At 46.7% G+C, this 12,629-nt stretch overlaps 1 protein-coding gene across 1 annotated transcript in view; it reads right to left on the bottom strand.

The window, feature by feature from the left end:
- Positions 1–11,103, bottom strand: part of ABHD12B (abhydrolase domain containing 12B) — a 29,909-nt gene extending 18,806 nt beyond the window's left edge. The window contains exons 1-5 of the mRNA XM_053365712.1: positions 10,891–11,103; positions 3,526–3,659; positions 2,028–2,130; positions 566–685; positions 20–50 (exon numbers count right to left, since the gene is read on the bottom strand). Coding sequence (XP_053221687.1) covers positions 20–50; positions 566–685; positions 2,028–2,130; positions 3,526–3,659; positions 10,891–11,003 — 501 coding nt within the window. The 5' untranslated portion in view covers positions 11,004–11,103. The remainder of the gene's footprint in view (positions 1–19; positions 51–565; positions 686–2,027; positions 2,131–3,525; positions 3,660–10,890) is intronic.
- Positions 11,104–12,629: the final 1,526 nt, after the last annotated feature.

Below are 12,629 nucleotides of genomic sequence, written 5' to 3'. Positions count from 1 at the left end.
AGGGAACATCACAACTTACCTTTGCTAAACGAACTCTGTGACTTGCCGCTCTGTAAGAGAGATCAAAGACGAGAGCCAAGTGTTTAATCATTGCCGCCGGCGATCAAAATTGCCAACTTGCATATTTCCAGAATGACTCATAAACAGATCACAAGCCAGCCATTAAAAGACGTGGTTTAAAGAAGGCATAGGCAAACTCCAGCCTTCCAGATGTTTGGGACTACAGTACCCATCATCCCTGACCACTGGTCATTAGCTAGGGATGATGGGAACTGTAGTCCCAAACATCTGGAGGGCCAGAGTTTGCCTGGTTTAAAGTTTTAAAGTAGTTAAATGAGCAAGACTTTTCAGGCTCACACCGGACACAGGAGGGGGAATGGCGCCACCGGGATTCCCTTGGGCGTTGAACCCGGGACCATTCTGCATGCAGGGCAGGTGTCCTGCACTAAGCTACAGCCCTTCTGTCCCAACATCCAGACGGTGCATGCAGAAGAATAACAACTGAGCCGGGGAATAACGGAGCATGGACGCTGCCTTTGTTTGTTCCTTTCAGTCTCAAACTCACCTGGTCCCCCCATTGCCATGGAGATAGATTATGATGGGATTATCGTCCGCCAGGGCCTCTTCGTACCAGCTGGGGCCCTTCCCCTCAGCCTCCTCCCGCATGTTGTCAGGCAAGGAGTGCCTAAGAGGAGAAGCAAAAGGCCTATTCAGCCGCAGTGAGGGTTGCCCCACTGCGGATGGAAAGGGGGAGCAGTGAGGCGAGTTGCATCTGACCAGATCAGTGCACAAAGCGAGCCTTGAGCGCATCAGCTAAAAATACGGATTTGCGCACAGAGAAAGGAGAAAGCAAAAGTGAGAGCAAAGCTGCTAAGCGCATGCATGGTGCTTTGCAGATAGGGATCATCCTCAAGTCTTCCCTCTGTAGAAGCTTAGTCCTGGCACAGAACTCTTAATTATTGGCTCCGTATAAACTTAAATCCACCCAGTCTACTGCCCTTACTGACACAAGACCCCCATAAAAGTGCACGGTTTAAAATTGTGCACCAAAAACTCCTCTCCTGCGGACTCCACCCACATCAGCTTCTCATGACGGGCTTTATTATGCCTCCCCCCCCCTTCTCAGTTTGATTCCCTGGCACCATATTTGTACAAATTAACTATCCCAAAATACAGATGAGCCTTCACACTGGCCAGATTGGATGCGATGCCCTCTGCCGTGCTTGAGGGCAGATACCAAAAGATTCCAACTGAGAAATGACTCTGCCCCTGTAGAGATGGCAATCTGGAAACAGTGGCTCATGTTCTCCTGTCCTGTCCCCTTTATAAAGATCTGAGGAATGAGATCATTACCCAACTCCTGCTTACCATCCCAGGCCGCCCATCTGAGGCCACATTGTTCTTTCTGTTATCAGATCAAAATGATCAGACGATAATCTTGGTCATTGGATTGCCCTTTTTACCCATTGCTATCTTTTTATTTTTATATATTGCTTGTTTTATGGGACACGGGTGGCGCTGTGGGTTAAACCACAGAGCCTAGGACTTGCAGATCAGAAGGTCAGTGGTTTGAATCCCCGTGACGGGGTGAGCTCCCGTTGCTCGGTCCCTGCTCCTGCCAACCTAGCAGTTCGAAAGCACGTCAAAGTGCAAGTAGATGAATAGGTACCGCTCCAGCAGGAAGGTAAACGGTGTTTCCGTGCGCTGCTCTGGTTCACCAGAAGCGGCTTAGTCCTGCTGGCCACATGACCCGGAAGCTGTACGCCTGCTCCCTTGGCCAATAAAGCGAAATGAGCACCGCAAACCCAGAGTCGGCTATGACTGGACCTAATGGTCAGGGGTCCCTTTACCTTTAGCTATTGCTTGTTTTATGCTGCCATGGCCGTTGGCTAATGCGATTAAAGTTTTATCTATCTTATCTATCTACGGATCATCCTCAGCCCCAGATCAGATTGGGAGCGAGACTTGGAGGGTGACATGCAGATCAGCACACAGGCCTGCCAGGCCAAGGGGGGGCCCTTACTCACCAAATCCCAATAGTGATCCCCGGTTCGGAGGTGAGATAAAAGTTCCTCGTGTGATTCAGATATACTTCGGGCTTCTGGAAATCCACCCCAAAGGGAAAAACAACTGCAAAAGAAGTTCACTTTGGAAATTTGCTCCCTGACAAAGGCCTCGCGTTCCCCATGCGCCCCCAACACTTGTCAATAGGTGAGGAGCATCTCTGCTTTATGACTTCGAATGAATGGGTAGCGAAACCAAACCACGCCTGACATGGCAGAAGTGGACAAAGGAAAGTTTTCTTCCCTCTCTCTGAGAACTAGGACTTGTGGACATCCAGAGGAAGATTCAGGACAGATGAAATAAATGACCTCGTCATTCACAGGGCACGGTTACACTGTGGAACTCCCTCCCACAAGATGACCACAAACTTGGAAGCAGATTGGAAGAATTCATGGAGGAGAGGGCTACTAGCAGGCTCAAGAAGTATTGAAAAGCATTCAAAATAATCAATTATCTGAGGGACTGGCAGCCTCTGGATTAAACCATCCATTTCTCCAGCCTAGACAGAACACATGTTTGCAAAGAGCTGCAGAATATGCGTACTGCCTGGGCGGCACTGGCTCCCGGTGGAGTAGAGGGTCAGGTTTAAGGTGCTGCTTTTGACCTTTAAAGCCCTATGCGGCCTAGGACCCTCGTACCTACGGGACCGCCTCTCCTGGTATGCCCCGCGGAGGACTTTAAGGTCCACAAATGACAACATTTTGGAGGTCCCAAGTCACGAGGTGGTTAGATTGGTCTCAAGTAGGGCCAGGGCCTTTTCAGTACTGGCCCCAACTTGGTGGAACGCTCTGTCCCAAGAGACCAGGGCCCTGCAGGACTTGACATCTTTCCGCAGGGCCTGCAAGACGGAGCTGTTCCACCTGGCCTTTGGTATGGACTCAGTCTGACCCTTATGTCTTCCCTCCCCTTACGGTTTTGATTTGTGGGCTACTTTTAAAACGAGGCTGCTTTTTAAACTGCATTTTAACCTGTATTTTAAATTGGGGAGTTTTTGTCCCCGCTCCCATTATGTTTCTGTTGTAATTTTACTGGTTAGCTGCCCTGAGCCCGGCTCTGGCCGGGGAGGGCGGGGTATAAATAAAATTTGTTAATAATAATAATAATAATAATAATAATAATAATAATAATAATAGATGGAGCAATGTCTTGACTCAGCTTCCTATGTTCCTTTGCTCCCAAGACGAAGCCTGTTAAAATCTTCCTCTCCTGCAGTGATGACTCGTCCCGCCAAAAACCTTCCTATTCAGACAGGCCTTTGGAAACAGACGTGCAGGAGATCTTGACCCCTGGGCAGTTGTCAGGGCAAACCGGCTTAGTCTGAGATAAAGACAATGCAGCTTGATACCAGGCAAACCCTGGATCCGCAATCGATTTCCAGAAGTTCAGCCAGCCTCTGGAGAAATCTTTGCTGTGGCCCGTTTAAAGGTCCCAACGCAGGCGATAGGCAGAGAGAATACTTACGGAAATTAAGAAAGACAAACTTTTGCAGCAACGGAGGGAACATGCGGATGATGAAGGGGACGGAGGCGTACAAAATAAATACATTCAGGATCAGCGTCTTAATTTTACTGGCTTGGAACCAGTCCAGAAGCCCCCTAAAAGATAAGGAGATAAAGAAATAATGATATTGGAAACTGCTATATATAATTACTAAAAAATTCAGGTGGAAGAGATTTGAGGAAGTCAAATAATATGTTTATGAAGATGGATTTTAATTAATTAAGTAAGTGTTAGTGTAGTGGTGATTAGTTGTATTTTATGTTTTATATTCTTTTTTATTTTTTATTTTTTTCCCCTTTATTACTGTCAACCTTTTCTTTTGTTATATCTATGTATGGAAAATAATAAATATTATTATGGGGGGGAAAGATAAGGAGGTAAAAAGACTTAAATGAGCAAACAAAGGACAGCGATAATTATTTCCATATTATTTTTATTTATTGCATTTCTATCCCCACCCTTCCTCCAAGAAACTCCAAGCGGCCTACGTAAGTTTTCCTCCTCCTCCTCATTTAATCCCAGCAAAGGTAGGAGGTAGTTTTGGCTGAAATGTTGTGACTGATGAACCAAGGTCACCGACTTACCTTCATGGCCGAGTGGGAGATTTGAACCCTGGTGTGTTGGCTTTCTTATCGCTATTTTTTATTTATTTTTTATGATGAAAAATTGATGAAAATGTGGCCATTTGTTTAAAATTTTGTTGACAAGGTCAGGAATATTACTTACACCCGAGGAGTACATATAGCTCAATGAGGATAAAATTTGGTGGAAACCATGTTTTTTTAAAGAAACAGTGGCTTATGAGCAATAGTTGCTTTCTCACAAGCATACGCCTTTTTAAAGAGTAGAATAAGAAGACGGAGAAGTTTTAATTATAATTATAATTTAATTATAATTAATAGTCAAATTTGTCTGCCCGGGCCTCTGCCTGGCTCTGCAAGGCCCTGCCTAAATCTGCCCTCGAGTGCCACTCCTGCAGGAGAGCGATGACACGAGACGGGGCCTTCTCAGTCGTGGCACCTCACCTATGGAACTCCCATCAGAGCGACATTCAGTCTGCCCTCAATGTCGAGATATTGAAGAGGAGGCCAGTATCCGATTTATTTGGCCAGGCGTACGGACCACACAACAGATGTCAAATAGATAAACAACTATAGGACTTTTAGAAGACATCCCTGTATGGAAGTTTTTTTACGTTTGGGGTTTTATACTGGTTTTGCTGGAAGCTGGGGCAACCCAGTCAGATGGGCAGCATATAAATTGTTGTTGTTGTTCTTGTTATCGTTGTTGTTTGGTTTTAAATTACCTGTATAATTGTTTCCTTTATTTCTGCAGTTTGCTGCCTTGTGCTGTAAGCTGGACAGGCAAGACACTAAAGAGTTTTGCATAAACAAACAAAATAAATACATTCTTTAGCTGCAATTCGTACACTGTAGAGGGTTGGACTAGATTAGCTAACCACCTCCCTCCTCCGTCTTGCTAGATTTTTACACAAGAGGTATGCAGATACTGCTCTTAGCTTCTGATGCAACAGTTGGCTCAGCAAAGGTCTGGGCCCACACATAACCCAGCTGATGAGCGATTTCGCTTTGAGGGTGCTTTGGCAAGGCACCAAAACACACCCAAGAGGCAGCAACTCACCTTGCTATGATGCAGCAACCAAATCACAGCTGCAATAGCTTCCAAATAAGCAGAACTCGGTTGAGTAACACCTGATAACAACAACCCTGGAGCTCACATTGCCCTTGCTCTCTGTTGGCGACACCACAAACTCCAAAAAGCCGTCAAAGCACTTGCACACTCCCAGCATGTTGTGACAGAGTCAGCTGCAGCAAGTGCCTATTGCCCAGCGCCAGTGCCGTCACTCGCACGTCTTCCTCTCTCATCCCTGGAGGCAGTTCTGCAGCTGTTCCCACCCTTCTGATTTACTGAAACATCTACAGGCCGTCTGTCGTAATAAACAGCAATGGGTTACGCGGGATAAAACCGAGAAAATAAAACGGCAAAATGTCACAGCGGATCCCAAACGTTACTGAATTTATTTACTTAGTTACAGTGGAAGATGCTTCAGTGTGTGAATCAAGGGCCAGATCAGAGTGGCCTGAGAGTTTTATTATTTGATTTTGATTCTTGAAATAATCAAGAACTTGTCAAGAATGTATAACTTGCTGTTGAAATGGAACATTCAGGATGAAATGGTGAAATCAGCTATGATTAAATGGGCACAAGATTTTTTTTTTTGTAGTGTTTAAATTGTTGGAAAAGTTCTTTAATAAATATTATTTTTTTAAAAAGAGAGTTTTATTATTTGTTTGTTTCTTACGTTTATGTCAAGGCGGTGTACGTGGTTCTCCTCACAACAACCTTGTGAGGTAGGTTAGGCTGAGAGAAGGTGAATGGCCCAAGTCCATCCAATGCGCTTCATGGCTGAGGGGAGATTCGAAAGCCAGAACTTCCAGACCCCAGTCCTGGGTTCGAATCCCCACTCAGCCATGAAGCTCATGGGGTGACCCGGGGCCACCAGACGACAACACAGTTTACACAGTAAACTGATCAGGGCTGTGACTCTTGACAGGCCCAGAAAAAAGTTGCTCATGAAGGCTAATTATTTTAATTACAGCTTATCACCTGGGCCTATCTGTAGGCAGGTATTTCAGCATTAGAAATAGCCTGGAGCCAAAATACTGGGAAATTTTGGAGCAAGAAGGGGACAGACTGAAATTGCAGAGTTTTGAGAAATTAAAAGATAAAGTGCGAGACTGGCTTCATTATTATCAGATAATGGAGGCTTACAATTTGGATAAGAAAGTTGGTTTCCAGGTGGAAAAATCTAAATTGGAAATAGAACTGTTAGAACCCAAAACTAAGACTTTGTCAAAAATGTATAATTTGCTGTTGAAATAGAATACTCAGGATGAGACGGTTAAATCTGTAATGATTAAATGGGCACAAGACGTTGGACATAATATTATGTTTGCTGACTGGGAACAGTTGTGGACCACTGGGATTAAATTTACGGCATGCAATGCCCCCAGGATTAAGGCTTTCTGGGAAATGATATATAATGAGTTGAAAAAGGTATTTAAATATACCTTCTTGAAGAAACCAGAGGCCTTTCTCTTGGGCATGGTCGGCCAATTGGTGTCAAAGAAGGATAGAACGTTTTTTATGTATGCCACAACAGCAGCAAGAATACTCATTGCAAAGTATTGGAAGACGCAAGATTTACCCACTCTGGAAGAATGGCAGATGAAGGTGATTGACTGTATGGGATTGGCAGAAATGACTGGCAGAATCCGCGACCAGGGAGAAGAGTCGGCAGAAGAAGATTGGAAAAAATTTAAGGACTATTTACAGAAATATTGTAAAATTAAGGAATGTTGAATGATGCTGGATTGAAATTGAGTGGTGTCTAGCTGTAATGGTATAAAGAAATATGAAAAAATGGTTTTTTATAAGTAAAAATTTAAGGTTATAATAACCTAAGATGTTGGATAGAAAATAAGGTGTTTTTATAAGCTGTAATGCTTTGAGATAAGGATTTGCTGAACAAATAATTTGAACTGGACTACAAGAAGGGGAGGTATGAGGAGGTCAGAGAAATATGTTATTGAAAGTTAAGTATAAGTGAACTATATGTGTTTTTAATTTTGTTTGTTTGTTTTTTGTTTGTATAAAAATTGAAAATTTTAATAAATATCTTTTAAAAAAAAAAAAGCCTGGAGCCCAGCTCTGTGCATTTGTATGGAGGCAGGAAAGCTGGGAGGAGGGAGATTATTTCCCACACAGTCTGGCTGCTCTGAGGTGGAGGGAGCAACAGTGAGAGGCTCCTGTAGGAACCTCAAACTTTTGTACTGATGGAATGAAGCGGACGGGTCAAAGTGAACAAGACTCTCTGTTGCTCCACCGCCATTTGCCTCCTTTTGTTCTCCTTCCCCTCTGCCACCATAGCAAACTCTGTGAGGGCAGGATTTTATTTTTTTACATAAATACACACACATGGAGGGGAGGGTGCCCAGAGCATGTGCAGAGTGCCCTGTCCATGAAACTGACTTGCCCCCCACAAAAAATATCCCGATATTAACAGAAGGCCTCTGTGCCAGATGGAGAAGACAGAAATGGGAGTGAGGCAGGAGGGCATGGAAGAACATAAATGCACTCTGCACATTCCCAGAGGCACTCAGCTAACCCTGAAAACCAGCCCTTGGCACGATTGCCCTCAATTCCCTAGCCCCAGAGTAGCAGGGGGCAAAGAGGAAGGAGGAGGGGGGAATGCAAGGTACCATTGCAGAAGCCCAGGCCACAAGTTGTTGTTGTTGTTTAGTCGTTTAGTCGTGTCCGACTCTTCGTGACCCCCTGGACCAGAGCACGCCAGGCACTCCTGTCTTCCACTGCCTCCCGCAGTTTGGTCAAACTCATGCTGGTAGCTTCGAGAACACTGTCCCACCATCTCGTCCTCTGTCGTCCCCTTCTCCTTGGGCCCTCCATCTTTCCCAACATCAGGGTCTTTTCCAAGGAGTCTTCTCTTCTCATGAGGTGGCCAAAGTCTTGGAGCCTCAGCTTCAGGATCTGTCCTTCCAGTGAGCACTCAGGGCTGATTTCCTTCAGAATGGAGAGGTCTGATCTTCTTGCAGTCCATGGGACAATCAAGAGTCTCCTCCAGCACCAGAATTCAAAAGCATCAATCCTTCTTTATGGCCCAGCTCTCACTTCCATACAGGCATGTGCTAATTTTAAATAGTTGTTGCTGTTAATCTATTGCATTTATATCCCACCTTTTTTCTCCAAGCAGCTCAAGGTGGCACATATGCCCCCCCTCACTTAATCCCCACAACAGCCCTGTGAGGTAAGTCAGGCAGAGAGAAGGCAGCCACTTGCCCAGGGTCACCCAGGGAGACCTTCATGGCTGGGTGGAGATTCGAACCTGGGTCTTCTGAGCCCTAGTCAGACACTCTGACCACTGCCCCACACTGGTGGAGCCAACGAAGAGGATGGGTTGCTGAGATTTTGCAAGATGTCTAGACATTTTCAAATCAAAGGCAAAGGGGGGTTTTGGTGTGTGTGTGTGTGTTTTTAATGGGGGAAGGAGCAGAAGGTCTCATCCTGAAACAGCACTCCTGGCAGCTCTTGCAGATGGCAGACCAGAGGATTTTGGCCTTTGCCTACCTCCAGAGACATGGCCTCAGTTAAGAGGGTCTGGGAGGGAGAGCATGGGGCAAAGACCCCAGACCAAAGACCCTGAAGCCCAAAGGTGTGTTTCACCCCCATTTTTTGGCCTCTGAGCTTTTGCAAGAGCAACGGCTCTTAAGCAAGGAGCATTGCACTTCCAGGCTTGGACAGGATCCCGTCAGTGGGACGGGCAGGTACAGGATGGGTACCAGCGGCCTTCGTCCCACTCACCCACAGCTAACTGGCTGGCTCCAGAAACAGCACTGCAAATTTCCTAGTGTGCAACAGTTCACACCCACTGCGCCGCCACCCTGGGGAAATGACAGCTCTGGTTAAATCCGGGGTGCAAATAAGTTCCCCAAACACCTCCTTAGCATTAAATGCTTGCTCTGCCAAGGATTGCAGTGGAGGAGAATGAACTGTGACAAAAGCACAGCTTTTCTCTCTTGCTTGTAACACCAGCAACTCGTGGACATCAAACAAAACTGAGTGCTGGAAGATTGAGGAGAGAGAACATAATGTTGTCCTTCACGCAGCACAGTTAAACTATGGAACTCACTCTAGTCCCGCAGAAGGCAGGGATGTCTCCCAAAACAGGCCGCTCATTCAACGGGGAACGGAGGGTGGTGTAGTGGTTAGAGCGCCAGTCTAGAACCTGGGAGAGGCCAGGGTTCAAATCCCGCCCCCCTCGGCCATGAAGCTCAGTGGGCTCACACTCAGTTGATCACACTCAGCCTGACCTATCTCATATGGTTGTTGTGGGGATTAATGAAGGAAGGGGAGAATGATGTACTCATTGGAGAAAAGGGTGGACTATGAATATTATTACTGTGTTATTATTATGCAATAAGTAAATCATGGTTGATTTACTTATTGTAAATCAATATTTACAATATTGTTGTTAGCTGCCCTGAGCCCAGCTTCGGCTGGGGAGGGCGGGATATGAATAAAAAATTTATTATTAATTTATTATGGGACGCGGGTTAAACCACAGAGCCTAGGACTTGCCAATCAGAAGGTTAGCAGTTCGAATCCCCGCGACGGGGTGAGCTCCCGTTGCTCGGTCCCTGCTCCTGCCAACCTAGCAGTTCAAAAGCACATTAAAGTGCAAGTAGATAAATAGGTACCGCTCCGGCGGGAAGCTAAACGGCATTTCCGTGCACTGCTCTGGTTCACCAGAAGCGGCTTAGTCCTGCTGGCCACATGACCTGGAAACTGTCTGCGGACAAACGCCGGCTCCCTCGGCCAATAAAGTGAGATGAGCGCTGCAACCCTAGAATCGGTCACGACTGGACCTAATGGTCAGGGGTCCCTTTACCTTTACCTAAATCATAAGCAAACAAACTGGAACATTGAATTTGCTCCAGGAATGTCCTGGCTTGGAAAGCTTGAATCACTGGCACCCATCCTGAAAGCCATTAAAAAACTTGATCGCATGCATGCTTACTCTGATGCAATTCCCACGGTAATCAAGGCAACTTTACTCCCTAAAGCACGTTCCCCTAACCTGGCGCTTCCAAGATGTTGCTAAACAACTGCTCCCAACATCCTTGACCCTTGTCCCGGCTAGAACACTCTGCCCTGAAGCTCATTCTCAGCCTACCCGACCCTGCAGGGTTGTTCGAAACACAAAACGGGGACTAAACGAGGAAAAGCGAGGGGGGGGGATAGAATTGTGACAAGCAAATTCCTTTTGGCCAGTGCTGAATCCCGCCATCTTTCCTCTCTCCCTGTTGCAAGCATCGCCAATCTCCGCGTTCCAAGACACCCCTTTTCAGGTCATCCCGCGCGCGCTCCGTTCCCATTTCCAGACTCTCTTGAAAACAAAGGATGCTCAAAATGCATGTGAGCTTATTTTTTTTGTCTGAGCCTGAAATAAAAACAAACCCCTTCTCCTCGCCAGCGCGTGATGAAAACCGGCAGCAACAGAGCGAGCGGATGGGATGGCGGATGGAGGCGGGGAGCGCTCAGAGCCTCGCCGGGTGGAGAGGCGCAGGTGCCCGGAGCGCGCAAAGCGGGGCGACTTAGAATCCTGGCATGGTAGCCTTGCAAGGGACCCCCAAAGGCCATCCAGCCCAACCCGCTGCAATGCAGAAATCCCAACTCCACCAACCTCTGCCTCCCGCGATGGAGAGGCACCCCAGCTCCCTGACTTACCAGGCAGGTTGCCGGGGGCCCCTCGATGCGGACGCGGCCTGTCCCAGGTTGGAAGAGGCGGCGATCCCCTTGCCCTGCGCCCCCGAAGGCGCCTCCCGGGCGCGCCGCTTCATCCTTCGCCAAGCCGAGTCGCCTGCTCCGGTTCCGAGTGCGCGGCGGCGCCCGCGGAAGCGCCTTCTCCCCGTCTCCCTTCGCAAGGGGCGAGGCGAGGGCGGAGCGCAGCTCTCGCTGGGGCGGTGCTCGCCTGCCCACTCAGGACCGGGTCCGAGCTCCCACGTCGCAGCAGCCTGGTAGACTGCGCCGGTCGCTGGCGGCTCCTCTTCTGACTGTCTGCGCGGCTGCGCCCAGTGTCACTGCGCGCTGGTGGCGTGCGATTATGCACGAGCTGTTGTGCATTTGCGCGCCATCATCCGACAAGTGGTTTGGCAGGTTTTCTAAAATCATCTTTATTTTTATTTTCTCCCGCAGAATCGGTAACAAAGCAGCCACAAAACAATCCATGTCATTTCTATAAGTCATAAAACGTGGCAAGACTCACAAAACGGGGGATAAATATTATTTTACAGTACATAATGACTGAAATAAATCAATTAAACAGATTGAATCAACTTGGGAAACATAGAATAATAGAAGTGAGCCAATGAGTCGTGCCTGCTTATGTGCTCCATTTTGCAGTATATGCTGTCAGTATTTCTCATCCATGTGTTGTTTTATATGTATCTTTAATAAAATCACACCACATACTGTAAAAATTAACTTGTTTTTTTCCCCTGGTCACCTCAATTTTTCCATTTTTGGCAGGTTTGTAGCTTGCTCAAAGTGGGTGTGGATAAAATCAATGGCTGATACAGGACATCGATAAAAAGGAAAAAATATTAAAAACACCAGCCCAAAGCCTCAATTTTTCCATTTTTGGCAGGTTTGTAGCTTGCTCAAAGTGGGTGTGGATAAAATCAATGGCTGATACAGGACATCGATAAAAAGGAAAAAAATATTAAAAACACCAGCCCAAAGCCCTGCAGCACCTGAAAGGCATGTAAGCTTTCATGAAGTCTGAACTGACTTCTGCTGCCACTGTTTGTGGGGCTGCCCTTGACAGTGCTTTTGCTGGGTTTGTCTTTATTTATTTATTAGTTATTTTGAAGCACCCTGGACGTTTTTATGTGGTGGGTGGTAAATGGAAACCGTTTAAAGCAGCGTTCCAGATGTTTGGGACTACAGCCGCAGCCAAAGCAATTGGAGGGCATCAAATTAGCAAAGACTATTTTTTTTAAAAATTGCATTAACAGAAACCACAGAGCAAGTCTGGTGTAGGAATATTCCCCATCAGCAGCTTAGGCCTGGGAGTTCTGCCCACATGCGAGTTATTGCATTTTGCCTGGGAGGAGGCCAAACCCCAAGGCGATAAGGGTGATTTGCTTGGACCCCTGATAGGTGGAGAATATCAAACTGTTCCATCTTCCCCGCAAATCCTTGCAGACAGCACCTGCTGTCTCTCACAGCTGTCTTGCCATTGCAGCAAGAGGTGATCTACTGCCTCTGTTTTGCCAGTAACTCCTACTTACCTGATGCAACATCAGTTTGGATGGAAGGTGCACATGGAGAGAAAAATTGCCCTGTTGGGATGAAAAATGCCACGCAAACCCTCAACGAGAGAGGAGGCGAAGACATCTTTGGCTGCCTCTAGAGACTATCATTATTTTGCAGGAGGGATTCAGCCACATACCTGAAATTCAAGT

The sequence above is a fragment of the Podarcis raffonei genome, chromosome 1, assembly GCF_027172205.1.
Source record: "Podarcis raffonei isolate rPodRaf1 chromosome 1, rPodRaf1.pri, whole genome shotgun sequence".
Classification (NCBI taxonomy): Eukaryota; Metazoa; Chordata; class Lepidosauria; order Squamata; family Lacertidae; genus Podarcis; species Podarcis raffonei.
The sequence above is the reverse complement of the archived record's forward strand: the minus strand, read 5'-3'. Positions and strand labels throughout refer to the sequence as shown.